This window comes from Petaurus breviceps, unplaced genomic scaffold, assembly GCF_028583685.1.
Source record: "Petaurus breviceps papuanus isolate PSGF00001 unplaced genomic scaffold, PetGlider_PUasm1.0 38, whole genome shotgun sequence".
Taxonomy (NCBI): Eukaryota; Metazoa; Chordata; class Mammalia; order Diprotodontia; family Petauridae; genus Petaurus; species Petaurus breviceps.
In genome coordinates, this window is record NW_027186304.1 from 23,697,806 (window position 1) to 23,716,205 (window position 18,400).

An 18,400-nucleotide genomic window follows, 5' to 3' on the forward strand; every position below is an offset into this window, starting at 1 on the left:
CAAGCCCCTGAGAAGGAATTGCTTTTGTGGCAAGTAGAGTGATTTTACATCTTCTTAGCCTCCCCTTGACCAGAGGAAAACCCTGTGAACTTCAGATGTTTGGGAGATTTGAGACTTCCCATTTATGAGAGCAGCAGTATCTCTGGAATAGCAGGGGCTGATGGCGATGTCTAAAAAACTGAGAGACATACTGAAGACAAATTAGATGCCTTGAGAGGTATAAGGAACTGAGCAGAAATGCTAAACCATCTCTAAGCGAAACTTCGTAAGGATCCCGGAAAGAGGAGAAAAGGACTTCATGAGGTGTGTCACCCTTTTGCCACAATGTGCCTCCTCAGCTTGAACCCATTTTCTCCTGGACTCTATGTAATTGTGGGAGAGTTTTCTCCTGGTTTGGGAGGATGTTGTGTACAACTGTTCTTATATCACCTTACTAAAAACCTGTTTCTAAAATCTAATTGTCTTTTTGGCTACTTGATATCAGTGATGGGGGAGCACACTGATAAGGGCTCATGATCAATAGCACTAGAAAGACACTCCCAATCTTTCAGCGTTTTCCTTCCAACCTTGTGGGGAGTAGCCAACCACCCTGGAATAGTAGCCCCAGCGCCTATACTACATATGTGAGATCTTTTTTCTTTCTTTTTGGAGGGGGGAGGGCAGAGCAATTGGGGTTAAGTTACTTGCCCAAGGTCACATGGCTAGTGTGTCAAGGGTCTGAGGTCAGATCTGAACTCAGGCTCTCCTGACTCCAGGGCTGGTTCTCTATTCACTGCGCCACCTAGCAGCCCCATGAGATGACTTTCGCTCTCCCAACTACTAGTGTCTTCCCTTACTAACTTGCATATATTTATGCATGTGTGTACATACAGTGTTTCCCCAATAATAAGACCTATCCCGAAAATAAGCCCTCCCCTTACTAAGATTCCTCTAAAATAAGCCCTCCCCCGAAAATAAGCCCTATTGAGATTGCTACTGTAGTGAAGGTGATCCCCTGTGCTACACGCTACATTATGGTACCCTCTGTATGCACCGTTCCCCCCCCCGGGTGAAACACACGCCGTGCTCCGAGCTGCATCCAATCAGAGCTGCAGCAGTGAGCATGTCATCCTGTTCTTTATTGAATTCATTATTGAATAAAGGTACATTTTTTTGTTCACATTTACCTGTTTATTAAAATTGCTGTCAATGTTCCTTAAAATAAGCCCTCCCCTGAAAATAAACCCTCTGGTGTTTTTCTGTCCAAAAAAATTAATAAGACAGTGTCTTATTATCGGGAAAACACGGTATCATGTTTCCCAAGAGAACATGAGTTCCTTGAAAGCCAGGACCATTTCATTATTGTCTTTAAAACACCAGTGGCTATTATGGGCACTTAATACACATTTGCTTGCTAGATACAGAAACAGGGAATGTTTAAGGAAGACAGGAACTGAAGATTCTGTTGAAATTTGATGTATTAGCTTTTCCAGTGATTCTTTGTCTTCCTTTTAACAAAAAAGCCCTCTTGATAAGCCCTCATAAACAAAAATTAATATTTCTTCATCTACATTTCTAAACAATTTAGTATTTGCTGGCCAGGTCTCTATTGGTAAAGTAAAATATGATCAGTGATTATTTGAAGATGGATTTTGGATTGGATTATTTCAGATGTGGTAATTCCCATGTTGCAATGGAATTCATGACTTGGCTTTATGGTACCTCCTTTTTTGATTTTTGCTATGTGTGAAGTCAGGAACACATAAGGTACTAGAAATATGTGAAACTGGGTGTCATTTTGATAGGTTTGGCCTGGTAAAGACTTTCACTTTGGAACCTTATTATTTTCAACTATGTTTGCAATTCAGATAGCTGAGGGACTGCTCATTTTCTCCTATGCTTACAATTTAGGTAACTGCCACCAGGTTGAGCAGTAGTCTCCAATTTCTAGAACTGACTAGAATTTCAACAGGAGTGGGTGATTCAAAGAGCACACATTTCACTTTTTTTTCTAAAAAAATACAATTCTTTATTAAATAACATGCATAAATCCTAACTCATTCATTATAAACAAAATTATACAAAATTTAGAGCATTATTTAAAGAAACACAACTTTTAAACCACAATTTAACACCTTTTTCATTTAACTTCAACTGATATAAAATAACTTTTAAATATAACCAGAGTGTTCCCCCAAAGTAAGTAGAAAATAAACTCTTGAATTTTCTTTTAGTTAAAAACTTCCTGGGGTACTATAGCTCTCAGTCTTTAGTATTTGGGAGCTTAAGAGCAATTTTGGTGTGCAAAGCCCTTAACTACTTGTTTATAATTTCTCAGAGATGTAGTTTTATTTTGTGAGTCCTCTCAATTAACTTTAATTCACTGCCTGCCACAAGAGCTCCCTTCAATAATATAGTTTCTCAGCCTCTCCTTTAATTTGTATTCTTTATGATTTACCCATCCAAAGTCACAAAGATAATAAATGTCAGGAAGTGGGATTTGACACTGTATCTTCCTGACCCAAATTCCTGCACACTACCCGCTACATCACACCGCCCCTTTAAAGGAAGCAAAATTCTGGTAAAGAGAATACAGTCTGAAAAGTCTAGAGCTACAGATAAAAATAATGCATTCCTTTTTCTCTCTTTCACTACCTCTTGTCTGAACAAGTAATGACAGTTTTTCCTTTCCTTAAACTGGCTATGTCAGACTTGAATGCCTGATCATATACCATTTAAAAATTTTTTTTAAACTGTTAGTTTTAATTTTTTATGGTATGATATATGATTTTATCACAACTTCCTTTATGGGGAAAAGGTAAAGTAAAAATATTAAACTATGCCTTTCATATAAAAACAATTGCTTTAAAATTTTTGATAGAATAAACAAATGATTTATAAGCACTGAAGGATATGGTATTATTCAATAAAAGTCAACATACCTTCACTAAAAACAATTCATGTAAAAAAAATCTAATTCTTTACTAAAAATTCATGACAAAATAATATCAATAAGGGTGAAATGGATCATGGATCAGAGGAATACTGCAGTAATAATGTATTTGGATTTTGGCAAGGCATTTGAAAAAAATGTCCCATGATTTCCTTGTGGACAGCCTTAATTGAGAAATGTAGATTAAAAGATGATGTGGTTAGTGAGCTATTGAAAAACGCTAAAGAACATTGAATAATGAATCCCTGGAAACCTGGAGTTCTCCAGTTAGGTGCCATAGAGCTCTTTCTTTGGTCCTGTTTCACACAGGATTTTTATCAATGACATAAGATGTCATGATCACCAAATTTATAGGTATCATAGGTCTAGAGCTGGAAGAGATCTCAGATGAAAATAAATAAGCATAAATATGAGTATCTTTACATATTCAATGACTGACGTGAGAGGTGTGGCTAATCAATCAAGAAGTAAGCATTTATTAGAAACTAAATATGTGCCAGGCAAACAAAAACAAAAATAAGAGTGTCTGCCCTTGAGAGACTTATAGTCTATCTGAAGAGACAACACATATGCACATAAGCATATACAAATATATATGTATGTATGTGTGTGTGTGTAGACACAGTAACTTGGTGGGAGGCACAAAATAGCTGAAGGGATCAGAAAAAGCTTCAATGTAGGAGGTGATGTGAGCTAAGCTTTGATGGAAACTAGGAATTGTAAGATGAAAAAGTGAAGAGGGAGTGCATAGGAGGTGGAATGTTTTTGGTGAAGAACATTTGGTGAGGTCCATTTGGATTAGATTTTAAGAGTGTGTGAAGGGGAATAATGTTTAATAAACCTAGAAAGGCAGACGCCCTGATAAACAGTTCATGTGAAGACTACCTCAGGTAGTTCAATTAACAGTAAACCAAATGGTTCAACAGTTTAATGTGGAGGACAAATAATTATCTAGAAAAAGGTCAGTAATGATTCTATGTCATTCTGGCTTTACCAGATTATATCTGGAGCATTATATTCGATTCTAGTTACTCCATTTTCAGAGAAGAGTTGACAAAATAAAGTATGTTCAGAGGTAGGTAACCAGATAGTGGGGGAAACTGAAAACATATCACATAAAGAATACTTGAAAGATACGAGGAATGTTCATCCTGAAAAGAAGACTTAGGGGGAACATGATGGCTGATTCCATTATCTGGAAGACTGTCTTGTGAAAGATGCATTAAGTTTATTCTGTGTGGATTAAAAGGGCAGGACTAGAGCTAGTGGGTTACAGTCAGGGAAGTTGAATCTGATTTAATATAGGAAGACATTTCTAATAATTAGAGCAGTTCCAAAATGGAATGGGTTGCCTTAGGGAGAAGGGTACCTTGACTTCTCCATCACTGACAGTGTTCAAGTAGAAGTGGGCTGAGTTTTTGTTACAGATATAAAAGACAGGATTCCTGCATATGACACTAATCTAAACTACATGACCTCTATATTCTATGGAATATCTTCGAACATTTCTGGGACTGATGAATTTACAATTCAACAAAACTAGTACTTCAACACCAACTCTGTATTTCTGATCACATAACAAAAAAAGGCCCAAAATTAATCTGAATTCCTAAAAAGAACTATACCTATCATTTAAAAGTGCCTAGACATTGTATATTCCTTTTCTGCTATGCTTACTTTGTAGTGCCAAGTATATTAATTAAAATACATATTGATAATGTGTAAAATCCCTAAGTTGAATATATACCTTTGTAATAATTGCAATATTTTTTTTAGCTCATCTAATGTGATGAACAAGTTTGATTAAGTTTTTACTACTCTGGAATAGAATTAATTTTTATTTTATGAGCTGGTTTAGTTTATATCATGCCATTTCTCACCTATTTGGTTTTTCTTTTTTTCACCAAATGCAAAGCATTTACTATTATATTTTAGAATCAACAAAGCATTGTGAAAAGCTGTTGGAAATTTCTTCTTCTATGTTTATAACTGATTTGTAGCTACCCTAATTTTCCTCTGAGTCTTCCTTCAAATGTTATGGGTTAACAATTAAGTTTCTTGGCTGGTTTCAGATCCAAAATATTCCTGAGTCTCATCTATCAAATATGTTAAAGAGAGAACTATTTCTGTGCTTTTTAACAGATATATCACCATTTCTGATTATTAAAAAAGTAAAATCTTGCTTGGATTTTAAAATTTTACAAATGACATGTTCAGCAACTTGTCAATTAGGAAAAAATAATATTTTCATAAATACTGCAACAGATGTCAGCATATACCTAGGCTTCTTTTACTTATTTTAAACTACCAAATTTGTTAATTAATTTGAAAAGTCTAATTTTATTTTAAAAGTGCAAAGGTTATTAAGCTTAAAACAATTTCAGCAATGTAAAAAAGTTTTTTTTACAATGATTTAACATGACCAATACAATTTATTAAACATTATATTTACAGATTCTTCCATAGGTGAATATTAAAATAGACATTTACAATTTAGGAATTTTCATTCAAAGGCATTTTGTTGGGAAAAAAATAGGCTCTATTGTGAGATGATGACATAAGAGCGAAATTTTTTTGTGTACGTTTAACTTTAAACAAATCTATTTTTAACATATTAAGTTATAGGCACTACCAGAGAAGACTAGTATGAAACATGGGCCTGTGTTACATTGGTTTAGGTATCAGGTACTGAAGAGAGCTGAATTGTGTGAAGCATGCAATATAGCTAAGTCACAAGCTCTATAGTTATGGTGATGAAATAAGCTAAATTGAACACACATGCCTTATTCAAAAGTTTAGCCAATCAGAAAACACTACATAGACTCCATTAAGAACTACAACTTTGGTCCAATAAAACATCAGACGAAACAGCTTTACGATGAAAATATCTATTTCTTTGTACAGATTTTGACCATCCATTTTTTTTTGTACAAGTTTTGACCATTAACTTACAAGACTATTTACATTTGCACAATATGTATAAAATAAGTTATTAAAAATGAAGACAATATTACATCTTTCAAAAAACTATACAATTAATTTACAAAACATAATAAGGTGAACAAATATTTCTCCTCAATTTTTCTTCCACATTTAGTGCTATTCTGTGGGAGTTAAATTGTTAAGTTTAATGATACGAGCTTTAATAAAACCTCTAAAAGATTTAAATTATCAATGGATGTGTCATTTATCTCACTTAGTTTGAGGACAACTTCCAGCGTTGTAATCAGTATCTCACCTTCTTTAGTATTTTCCACAGTTTGACAACATATTCTAATGACGTAGTTAATTTTTACCATTATAAATAACAGTCTTTAGTGGGAAACTGGTTTTTGATCTAACATCTAAATAATTTGTGCCACATTAGAAAATATCAGTATTTAGTATTTAACAAACTTTAACAAAACTCTGCTAAAGAATTTTGAAAGAATAATACCTGAATTATTGCAAAAGGTCCTATGCCACAGTATTAAGTGCTCTAATAAAACAGTTGCATTTTAGATTATCGCATTTAAACAGTCTCCATAAAAAAATGAAATCAGGAAAAGATAGGAGTCATATAGGTGTTAATTCAAAATCATCATTAACATCAACAAGAGGAACATAGAACTCCTGAATTTCATAAATGCTGATAGATTTGTAAGTGGCAGGATCGAGCTCCTGCAGCTTAAGCTGCCACTCCAGTCTCTGGACAGCGTTTAAAGCTGCTGCTTCATGTTGCTGCCTCATCAAAAGACAAGTCTATTTAAAGCAAAAGAAGATAAGTGCAATTTATAATGAAAGCAAATTGAAGAGAAAAAAAAATCCAAGTTTTTCTGTTAACTATGATGGATATTTATAGACTGGAACAGCAAGTTCTTAAATATGTACACTTTCCTATTTTATAATCTCCCAAATGTTACTTGTTAGTTATAATTTCTAGGCAAAATTATAACTTAAATTGATTAGCTATATTCATTTTATGGGTTAGAATTATAGAATATGCCCCCAAATTGTGAAAGAAAACTTTTTATGATTACTTTTATTTAAATAAAGAGAAAATGGATAAAAAATAATCAACAAAATCTCAAGGTAATCTATATTCTCTAAGGATTACTACCAGTTCCTTTTTTCCTTTTGCTTTTTGGAAGGCAGTTGGAATTAAGTGACTTTCCCAAGGTCACACGGCTAGTTTTTTTGGTGTGTGTTAAATGTCTGAGGCCGGATTTGAACTCAGGTCCTCCTGACTCCAGGGCTGGTGCTCTATTCACTGCGCCACCTAGCTGCCCCACTACCAGTTCTTTAATTCTACTTCTCCCTCCCTTTTAGGTCTTCTATGTCAGAACTATCAGAAAGTATATGCAACTAGGATGAAAATCCCAATTGGAAAATGTTTTCAAGGGCATTCATAAACTATCATATTCTGCAATACCAATAGCTGGTGTACTTTCCTGCTTTGGTCAGGATAACAATTTATGCTTATTCTTCCGAAGGCTCTTTTCCCAACTCTTTCTACTATATTCAACTACATTTATTATCCATGTTTTTTGGATGGAGCAGACATTCAAATCGTACTCCTAAATATACATACCTTTAACTTGTCAAACTTATCATCTACATCTTGTAACCAAGACATGAACTGTCTTGCATTAAATCGATCTCTCACAGATGTTTTACTGTCATCAGCCTGAAAGAGAAGAATGGAAATAGAATATTACAGAACACAAATTAATCACTATAAATCTTTATCCTTTCCTAATAACTTTTGAATGCTCTATACAAGTCATTATTACAGAAAGATGAGATTAACTTGAATTCATTTCTCACCTCCCACATGATACTGCTCTTCTTGCAATCTGGTTTCTGTTTTTAACACTGTTGAAACTACCAGACTTGCAAATCATCAAATCTAATGATTTTTTCTGTCTTTATAGTCAGCAATTTCTCTGTAAACATTTGACACTGATGACCTTCCCTTTTTCCTCAATGATCTTTACTACTTTAACTCATATGAATGACACTACACTTCTTTTGTTTTCCACCTAACTATTCCTCCCTTGAGTTCTCTTTTTTCCTATACTCCTTTGATGTTGCATTTGCTGAAGTTCTGTTTTCATCTCTGTTCTCTTTACCTTTCTCCTTAGGCTCATTCATTTATCTATTTATTTAATAAGCATTTTTTTCTCTCCCCACATCTAGTCCCTTCTCTCCCACCTTCCCCTCAAAAACAAACAAAAAAAGCTTTTGTAATAAATTGCACAGGAAAGCAAAACAAATTCTCATACTAGTCATGTAAAATATATGTCTCATTTTGCACCTTGAACTCATCACCTTTCTCAGGAGATAATATTCTACATCAATATTCTTCTGGAATTGCAGTTGTTCACTGCATTGATCAAAGTTTTTTTTTTCTTTTTGGAGGGGGGAAGGCAGGGCAATTGGGGATAAGTGACTTGCCCAAGGGACACATGGCTAGTGTTAAATGTCTGAGGCCGGATTTGAACTCAGGTCCTCCTGACTCCAGGGCTGGTGCTCTATTCACTGTGCCACCTAGCCGCCCCGATCAGAGTTCTTAAGTCTTTCAAAGTTGTCTTTACAATTGCTGTTACTGTATAAACTGTTGTTATTGTGTAAATTGTTCTCTTGGTTTTGTTTAATTTACTTTGCATCAATTCATAGAAGTCTTCCTATTTACTCTGCAACTATCCCTTTCATCATTTGATGCAATGGTGTTCCACTACATTGATATACCATAATTTGTTCAGCTTTTTCTCAATTGATTGCCCCTTCCCCATCTTAGCTTTTAATTCTTTTCCACAAGAGAAGGAAATGCTACAAATATTTTTGTATTTATGGGTCTTTCCCCCCTTTCTTTGATCTTTCTGAGGTAGAGTTCTAATAATGGTCTCTCTGGATAAAAGAAAATTCACATTTATTAACTTTTTGGGCATAGTTCCAAATGTCTTTCCAGAACAGCTGGACCAAAGCACCAACAGGGTATTCATGTACTTGTTTCTCCCACAGCCCTCCAGCATTTGCTATTTTCTTTTTCTTTCAACTTTGCCAATTTAATGAGTGTTACGTGGAAACTCAGAGTTTCTTTAATTTGTATTTCTCTATTAGTCATCTGGAGCATTTTTAAAATTTTGGTTATTGATAACTTGGATTTCTTCCTTTGAAAAATGCCTATATATATAACCTTTGCTAATTTATCAACTGGATAATGGCTCTTAATCTTATAAATTTGATCAGGTTCTTAGAAATGAGACATGTATTAGAGAATCTTGTTTTTTTACCTGTTTGTTATCCTTGCTAATCTTAGCTTCACCCCCAATTTTTTTTTTGTAAATGATAAAAATCCACTTCTCAAATCTTCCTTCCTCCATCCCTGCCAACTTAAAAACAAAACCCTTGCATAAAATATGCATAGTTAAGTAAAACAAATTCCCACAATGACCATGCAAAAAAATGTATGTTTTAGTCTGCATTCTTAGTTTATAACCACTGTCAAGAGATGGGTACTTGTTTCATCATGAATCATGTGGAAACACTGTTGGTCACTGTCCTGATTTGTATTTCCTGCCCCTCTTTATAAAGAAGAGGGTTAAGACAGAGGAGTATTCTCAGTCAGTGCTGTTTAATGCATTCTGTTTTTGCTTCCCTGACCTCCTTTTTCCTTAGTCTAGTATCCAATTACAGGTTTTCTTCTTTCTTTCTTTCCCCCTCTCTGAGAACTAGGCTCCATGGTTAGAGTTCATTTTGCTTAGGATGAATCCCTCCCTTAATTCCTAGGATCTACTCTCTCTCTCTCCCTTTTCTCTTCCTCCCCCCCCCCCCCCGTTTCCCTGTTAAGTGAAATGTATTTCTGCATTCAGAGCCACTCAGATGAAAATCAGGTTCAAGTCACTCTCCTTCCTTGTTTGAATAATGTTTGATTACTCAAATTATATAATTAATTTTTCCATCCTTTCTCTTCCCCGTGCCCCTAGTATATTTATTTTCTCCCCTCTTTCCTTTTTTTCTTTCAACATAATCAAGACAAAAACAAACTATTTTCAGGCCCTCTGCCTTATTAGACTTCCTCTATTACCCCTGATGATAGGGCTCTGAGGTTTATATATCATCTCCCCCTATTAGAACATAAAAAAGTTTTATCTTTGTTTAGTCCCTTATGATTACTCATTCATATTTACCTTATGTTTCTCCTGTGTCTCATGTTTGGATTTCAAAGTTTCTATGCAGCTCTGGGTTTTTCATTAGGAATGCTTATAAGTCCTGAATTTCATTAAACGTCTATTGCATCCCCCACACCCCCTTATAGCATTATACTCAGTTTTTCTGGGTAAATTATTCTTGGTTATAAGTCTATATCTTTTATTTCTGAAAATACTCCTTTATGGTAGTGGATGAATCTCATGTGATTCTGACTGTGGCTTCTTGGGACTTGAATACCTTCTTTCTGGCTACTTGAAGTATTTTTTCTTTCACTTGAAAGTTCTGGATTTTGGCTACAGTGTTCCTGAGAATTTTTATTTTGGGGTTTCTTTTAGGAAGTGACCTCTTGTGCCAAACTATTAATTATCTTTGGATAAATCTCGTTTCTTTTCTAATGCTTGCCCCTAGTACCCTCATTTCTTTTCCAATGGCTTCCTCTAGCATTCTCATTTCATTCTAAATAATTTTGCAGTTCTTTTAAAAACTCTTGCTTCATCTCTTCCAGTAAATCTAGCTGATTGTGTGCCCAAGCTGTGTTTTATTTACTCATCCAAGAGTATAGTGAGAGCTAGGATGTGTGGCAATTTGGCTAGTTTTACTTTTGTCCACTTTTAAGTACTTAAAGTTGTTTACAGATTAACCACCCAAAATTTACGCTCCTAAACTTTACTTAATCTAATATCCCATTTCTGTGGCAATAAGGAAAGCCCTTATTATCGTCCAATCCACTGTTCTATTAGGAAATAGCAAAAAAAGAAAAAAAAAAGAGAAAGAAGAACATAAATAGTCTCTGTCCTTGAATAGTTGAGAAATAAATAAATGAGTGCCTGGGGACGGGGAACATTACAGTTTAGATATGTAAGAACGCCTTGCAAATGTGTACAAGAGGAAACGCCCCAGACTTCACAGCAGTCACAGATGTCCTCTGTGTCCTACTGGTCGTGATGACGATTTAAATTGCCTGCGAAGCTGCAACATTATAGATATACTAAAGGGACAATTGTTGAGCCTTGGGCCCTTTCCACCTTGTTGGCTTAAAGGAGTAAGAATAACTGTCTAAGCTCTGAAGGAACAGGGGTTGCCCTTTCCCTCCATGGACTTCTTGAGCACATTGATCCATCGGCAATTCTGTGTCTGGGGTAGGGCTGTCTCTCATTTGTATCTTTTAATAGAGGGCCTTGTGGGATCTTGAAAGGCAATTGTTATTTTCCTGGATATCACAACAATGGAGTAACAGTTACCAGAGCAATTATAGTGGCAATAGCAGTGGTGGCAGACTAGCCAAGCAGAAGTCACCCACACAGAAAACACTAAAAAGAAAAGAACCCACTTTAAATGCAAAAGACATAATGTGCAGCCCTATTCCAAATGTCCCAATGAAGCCTGTGCATTAGCTTCTCAACTGACTATAATCATTACATGATTCTTTATTGCTTAGCAGTTCCTTTTCTGTATAGGTATAACATCATCTACCCTTAGGAATATAAAATGGTAGAAAAATTGGAACACTGGGAGCCAAATTATCTAGCTCATGAGATGGCCAACTTTGGACCAATGAACCCAGGGTAAGCCAAAGGGACAGGAACTGGTAAAGGTCACCAGCTCCTGAGGTCTCAGCCTTGTGGTATCTGGTTAGCTGATGTACATGGGATAGATTCGCCTTCTTACTTTAATAACTTAGCTTTCATATAGATTTTAAATTCCTTAAAACATTGTAAATTTGTTCCACTCTTAGAATGTGACAATGCAACATTTTTTTTCTACACTAGGACTGACAAGCATATAGAGAATGAGTGACAAACCTTTGAAAACAGGTGCTTCAATACTGTTTCTCAATCTCCTCTGGTGGGAAAGCCCTCTTATCTTAGGCATAGCAATAAAAGTGGTTTTAGATGCAGGCTGCTACAGATACTGGGTGTGAGGGATTGTTGAGCTTTAAGTGCACACAAAGCCATTACAACAAACAAGATGAACCGTGTATGGTTTTCAGCTGTTGCAACTATAAGTATTGCCAGTGAGCCACTGCAGTGAGATACAAAGATAATTAGGAGCGAAGTTAGGCTCTAGTCGCAATACTATCCAACACTGACTGTACATTATTTGAGAATTTGAACATAAATAGCAAATTATGATGAGTAACATTCAATATTTACCCAGTATATAGCTAAATCCAGACATCTAAAGTGAAAATATATAATATTTTGTTATAAACAATCATTCCTGCAAATCATACACACCAAAAAGTATTCAAAAAAGCCTTGAGGAAGAAGTAGGGCCTTCACAAAGATTCTGCCCACCTGAAGCACTATGTGGTCTTGTGCTATGGTGGCTGAGTGCTGAAAAAGACTTTATTTTCTGAGACAAGGAAATATTGAGGAATATGCTTTTAACATTCCAAAACAAATGTAACACATCTTTAAAGTGAATACTCTTGACAGAATTTTAATTCATTTATCCTTAACTTAGGGCAGCTAGGTGCCTCAGTACATAAAGTGCCAGGGCTGGAGCCAGAAAGACGCATCTTCCTAAATTCAAATCTGGCCTCAGGTACTTCCTAGCTCTGCCACTCTTGTCAAGTCACTTAACCTTGTTTGTCTCAGTTTCCTCATCTGTAAAATAAGCTGAAAAAGGAAATGGCAAACCATTCCTGCATCTTTGCCAAGAAAACCTCAAACGGGGTTTTCATGAAGAGTTGGACATGACTGAAAAATGACTCAACAACAACAACAAATGTCTCCTAGTAATTTACATGTGATGTAGGATGGCACTGGTGGGGGAAGAGAGAGAAATTCTTCCCCACCTTGTACTTTTTTTTTTTTAAAGCAATTGGGGTTAAGTAACTTGCTCAAGGTTACACGGCCAGTTATTTCTGGGTGTGGTGCTGAGTGTCTGAGCCCGGGATTCGATCTCCAGGTCGTCCCAACACTGGAACCAGTGTTCTTACTCGCTGAGCCACCTGGCCGCCCACCACCTTGTACTCTTTATGAGGCACAGGGGAAAATGTGGATTCTTCCTGCAAAACTGGCTCTCTTTTTGACTGACTCCACAGCTCCATTCTCTCATGACCAGCTTCACCACTTTTTAACTCTCAGTCTCTCCTGTTTACCCACATCAGTGAATGGGAGGAGAAAAGAATAAATGGTACAGGCTTACTATCATTGCCAATTCTCAGCCAATTTTTCCAACCCCTTCCTAGGCAAATGATTACTTAAAATATCACACGCTATTACCTGAATATGTCATTCAAGGTCTGAAATGGGCGGTCTTAAGAAACTACAAATGTGAACACTGAAAATCTGAAAGGGTCATCAGCATTCAATCTATCAATCAATATTATTGACTGCTTGCTATGTGCCAGGCACTGTGCTACTACATAAGGTACATCTCTTTGTCTCCATTATTTTCTCCTTACATCCTGTAATTTTATCAAACACACCAAGAGACTCACTAACTCCTCAAAATATAAGAACTGGAAAGTACTTCTGGATTCATTTAGTTCAAACTCCTCATTTTACACATATGGACAATGAGGCCCAGAGGGGGTGGTTTAACATTCCTTACCACAGTTTGTTTTACAGAATACAGCCTTTTGCCACGGAGTCAGAATTATCAGCAATGCCCTACAATGTCTGGGCAGAAAACCTTTCTGGAAAATGTTTAGTACTCACCCACACACTGGGTTATATTGTACCAACTAACTATGTGTTGAAAACAGGAAAATGACATGGAAAAAGTGACAAAAATGTTAACTGAGAAATAAACAGGAAAAGAAAAAAAGCATGAATACTACTCTTCTGGGTAGTAAGGTCAAAGAAACTGATCTTGATACAAACTAGCTATTAAAAATTACTTTGAATATTGCAAAATTACAAAGAACAAGAATAGCTCTTAAGAAAAGAAATGAGAAGATACCCTCACTCTTTTGCAGAAACGAGAGGCCCATGAATGTGGTATGCTTTATATATTTCAGATTTTTTTTTAATATACTGATTGGTTTTGCTGATTTTTTTATCTTATTCTTTTCTCCTTTAAAAACATTACTTTTTACATGGGATGGCTCTCTGGGAGAGGAAGAGGAAGGGATACTGGGAGAAAATCTAGTGATGTAAGAAAAATAAGTATCAATGAAAATTTATTTCAACAAGTATTCAATTCTCTGGTTATTTAAATGTAAGGAAAAAAAATTACCCCAACACTCTTAAATCTACAAACATGACTATGATATAAAAATGCTATTTTATACAAGAATATATTTTCTTATATTTTCATTTAAGAAGAATAAAACCAAAAGGCATTAGTAAAATTATGATTTAATTATATGAATGCTATATGCTTAAATTATTAGCCAACCAAATTTGAAATCGCATCTATTCTTAATGCTACAAATGCTTAATTCTTCAAGCCTCAAATGTAAAGAAACCACCTAACTGTAGAAGGCAGAGGCTGGACTAGTAATTTCAAAGGCATAGGGAACTTTCAGGGGAGCAAACTCACCCTACCAATGCAGCCTGACACCTGATCTGCTACTCAGAGAGCTCCCCAGAGCACTGAGAGGTTAAGAGACTTGTGCACACACAGCCAGTATGTGACACAGGAAGGATCTGAATTTGTCTTCCTGGTTCTGAGGCCAGTTCTCAGGAAAAAATTTCTTTTTTTGAGCTTTACATCTAATACTTTGAATCATATCTTGATTTTCAGAAATTTTCATAATTAGCAGATGAAATTTCAGTACAATATATCTAAAATAAAGCATACAAAATATTAGTAACTACCAGGGCTCAGTGTTAACTTATGAATAGTCTTTTCCCTGAATTTTATCAAAAGCCTTCATTCATATGATTCTGATACTCTTTTAGGATGAATGGGAGTTGAGAATTAGGTTGATAAAACTAAAAGGAACCTCAATGTATCATGTAATCCCATCTCCTGCAGGTACACATTAAAACTATTAAGGACATATAGTTGCTTATTCTATCTGATAGGTGTCTTGTGAGAAAAGAACTTTGTGAACCTAAAGCAGTATATAAATGTAGCTCATTCTTTTAAAAGAAATCCTTAGACATAGAGTCAATCTTATAACCTCCTCTATAATAGTTTTTTCAAGTACTTTATTTGTCCAATAATGGCCCCTCTTTGTATTTAACAATAATGACCCATCTTTATAATTAACAAAAATAAAAATTTCTTCTGCTTTACCAAGTCATTTCTGTCTTCATGGTCCTGTGCAGATATAGGGAAAAACTATGTCATTACTGCACAAACATTCTTCAGATATTTGAAGAGAGATCGTATTCTCTCATCCTGTCATCCTTGACTCATCATTCTCATATAATGTATCTAATCACTGCCAAACCTTGTCATGTCTGCCTTAACAACATCCTGACCTCTCTCCATTCTAATCCAATTTCCACTAAGTTGCTAAAGATTTTTTCCCCTAAATTGTAGGTCTGACCACTCACCATCCCCATTCCTGCTGAGAGATTTCCAGTGGCTCCCTATCCCATCTAGGATCAAGTGAAAAGTCTTCTGGCATTTAAAGTTCCTTCTTACTTTTTTTTTTACACCTTTTTTTCCCCTTACACTTTACTCCTTTCTATGCATACTGTAATGCAGCTACTCCGGCCTACATTCAGGTCTTTGAGCCCATTAGTCCATGTTCCTTCTTTGTGCCTTTGCACTGGCTATCCCCCATGCCTGGAATACTCTCTGTCCCCTTATCTCAACCTCTTAGTTTCACTGGCTTCCTTCGAAATTCAGTTTAAATCCAACCTTCTATAAAACTTCCTTCCTAGTACCCCGATACTAATGTTTTCCTCTTTCAGAATGCCTTCATCTAACTCGGTATATATTTTGTACAGACCTAGTTGCTTACATGTTGTCTCTCCCATTGGAGTGTGAGCTCATTGAGGGAAGGGTACCTTTTTTTTTTTGCCTTTCTCTAGACTCCCAGTGCTTAGCACAGTGCCTAACATGTAGTTAATATTTAATAATTGCAAGTTGACTGAGAATGATATAGTAGAAAGTTGGACTTGGGAAGATCTGGTTTTAAATTAGGATTCTGACACTTATTGGCTGAAAAGTCACATGACTTGTCTGCACCTAAGGCAAGTAAGACATTTAAAGTGGTAGACATTCACAAACAGGTGAAATCACAGGTCATTGACATATGCTTGGAAAAATAATGGTTACCTCTTATTCTTCTCCAGGACAAAAAATGCTACAATTATTTAACTTTATTCATAGATGCTAATATCCATCTCTTTGAATGAATGAATGGTGACAAGCATGATCTCCAGGTCTTTTTTCCATTACTATGCTTTATCTTCTGTAATCTCATATATTACTATTTTTATTTTTAGTGTATATCCCTTTCTCTTCTGCATAATTAAATCCATCTTATTTTGTAGGACCATATCATTCAGGCCCCAACAAATTCCAATGTATAATATGGTGTTTTTCATTTACACTAATAAATCATACTACAGTTAACAAATGATATTTTCTTAGAATTATAACCCCCTCTTTCAGTCAATACCAATGTTCAAAGAAAGACTTGGCACTTATGGCTTTTTTTTTTTTAAAGGAATACCAGGAACTTTAAACCTACTTGCTTAATCTATAAGAGATAGAGTGAATCTTAGAGGTCCAAGAAACTTATATACAAAAAAATACTTTAGAAAAACCACCCAAAGGGACCAAGACTATATTGTTCATGTTTTTTAAAAATCAGGTTTTATAAATAAAACTGTATTAAGAGGTCCCATGTGATAGGAATGGAATATTCTTTCAACTCTATATAGGAGACTAAAATAGCTAGAAACAAGATACTTTCCCTTCTACCTAAAAGAGGAGATGCCTTCCCTCTCTTAAATTTAAGGCTATTTCTGTGGACATCTAATAATAGCAAAACAATAGATAACACGCATATAGAATCATCAGATCATAGATTTGGAGCTAGAAGATCCTTAAAGATCATTTTGTCCAACTCTTTCAGTTTCAGAAGAAGAAAATGAGGCCCAGAGAGATTAAGTGAAACATTCAAAGTTATACAAGGTCTCCCTAAGCAGCAGAGCTGGGAACTGAATCCTTGACTCATAATACTGGTTCTTTCCAACACACTATATGCTTTAAAATCTGCAAAAGAGCTTTATACAATCTCATCACAACAATATTGTTAGGTAGATACCAAAGATATTATCCCCATTTTACAGATGAAGGAGGTTAAGTGACTTGCTCATGTCCTTGTAGTCAGTGTCAAAGATGAGATATGAACACACATCTCCCCAAACTACAAACCTTGCCATCTCTCTATTACATCATACTGCCTCTACTTCGAAAGCAACAGATACAGAAAAACATACTGACCATACCAGAAAATGGTATACCTGAGAATCCAGGGGCACATTGTACACCTCTGCATCCAGGAGAACAGTGCATGCACTGAAGGGCAGCGTCTGATTCGCTAATGTTCTTGCAGCTCGATAATGAACACGGAGAACTTCTTGTTCATTAGATACAATAAGTTTTTCCTAGTTGAACAAAGAAAAAAAAACTTGATGTATAAAAATACATTAAAAAAAACTTTATATGGTCCATACAATGACCTTTATTGGACCTACACAGTGATGCCTGAAGTATCACTCGAAATTTATTTTATTTTCAGAGATTCAGAACTTGCTTTCTTTTCATTAAGGGCTTAGAAATAGGTTACTGAATTTCTAGAATAAGATTTGACAGAGTTTGAAAATATAAGTTTTTTTTCTTTCTTGAACTGTCTGTTCCTCTATACCTACAAACATGCTATTTTAAAAAATTAACATTTGTAATTTACAATAGCAGAAAAGGGTGTATGATTTTATATACATATACATTTGTAGGTTTGGTTTTTTTGCAAGTCTAAGATTATAATATGCAGAACAGTCTCTAAGGTGTATTACTGAAGGAAGTTTCTCCATTGAAAACTCCCAGTATCAATAAAATCAGGTTAATTTAATTTAAAAAATTATTGGTACTTCTTAGATGACAAATACCTGGATGAAGAAAATGAACTTTAAAATAAGATTTTAAAAATGCAACTTTTGATGTAAAATTCATACTTAATTTGGTCATAAGTTTAATATATGAATTTGAAAGTTCAAATCTTTGCATGAGAAAAGAAAATGGCCACTGCAAAGTATCTCCATCATTGATACAAGTTTTTCTTGAAGAATAAAGGAGGATGAAAGAAAGGAAATGTTACATTTTTAAGATCACAAAGGAAAAAACCTCATCAGC

General features: G+C 35.3%; 1 protein-coding gene across 8 annotated transcripts in view; it reads right to left on the bottom strand.

The window, feature by feature from the left end:
• Positions 1 to 1,982: 1,982 nt before the first annotated feature.
• Positions 1,983 to 18,400, bottom strand: part of ANKRD12 (ankyrin repeat domain 12) — a 209,358-nt gene continuing 192,940 nt past the window's right edge. For 7 of the 8 annotated variants that reach the window (XM_069099659.1, XM_069099654.1, XM_069099653.1 and 4 more), the window contains 3 exons: positions 17,512 to 17,655; positions 7,503 to 7,598; positions 1,983 to 6,673 (listed from right to left, as the gene is read on the bottom strand). In XM_069099659.1, the coding sequence (XP_068955760.1) occupies positions 6,488 to 6,673; positions 7,503 to 7,598; positions 17,512 to 17,655 (426 nt within the window). In that variant the 3' untranslated portion in view covers positions 1,983 to 6,487. Of the gene's footprint in view, positions 6,674 to 7,502; positions 7,599 to 11,754; positions 12,149 to 17,511; positions 17,656 to 18,400 lie in introns of those variants that run through there. The other variant, XM_069099660.1, reaches the window with a different exon arrangement.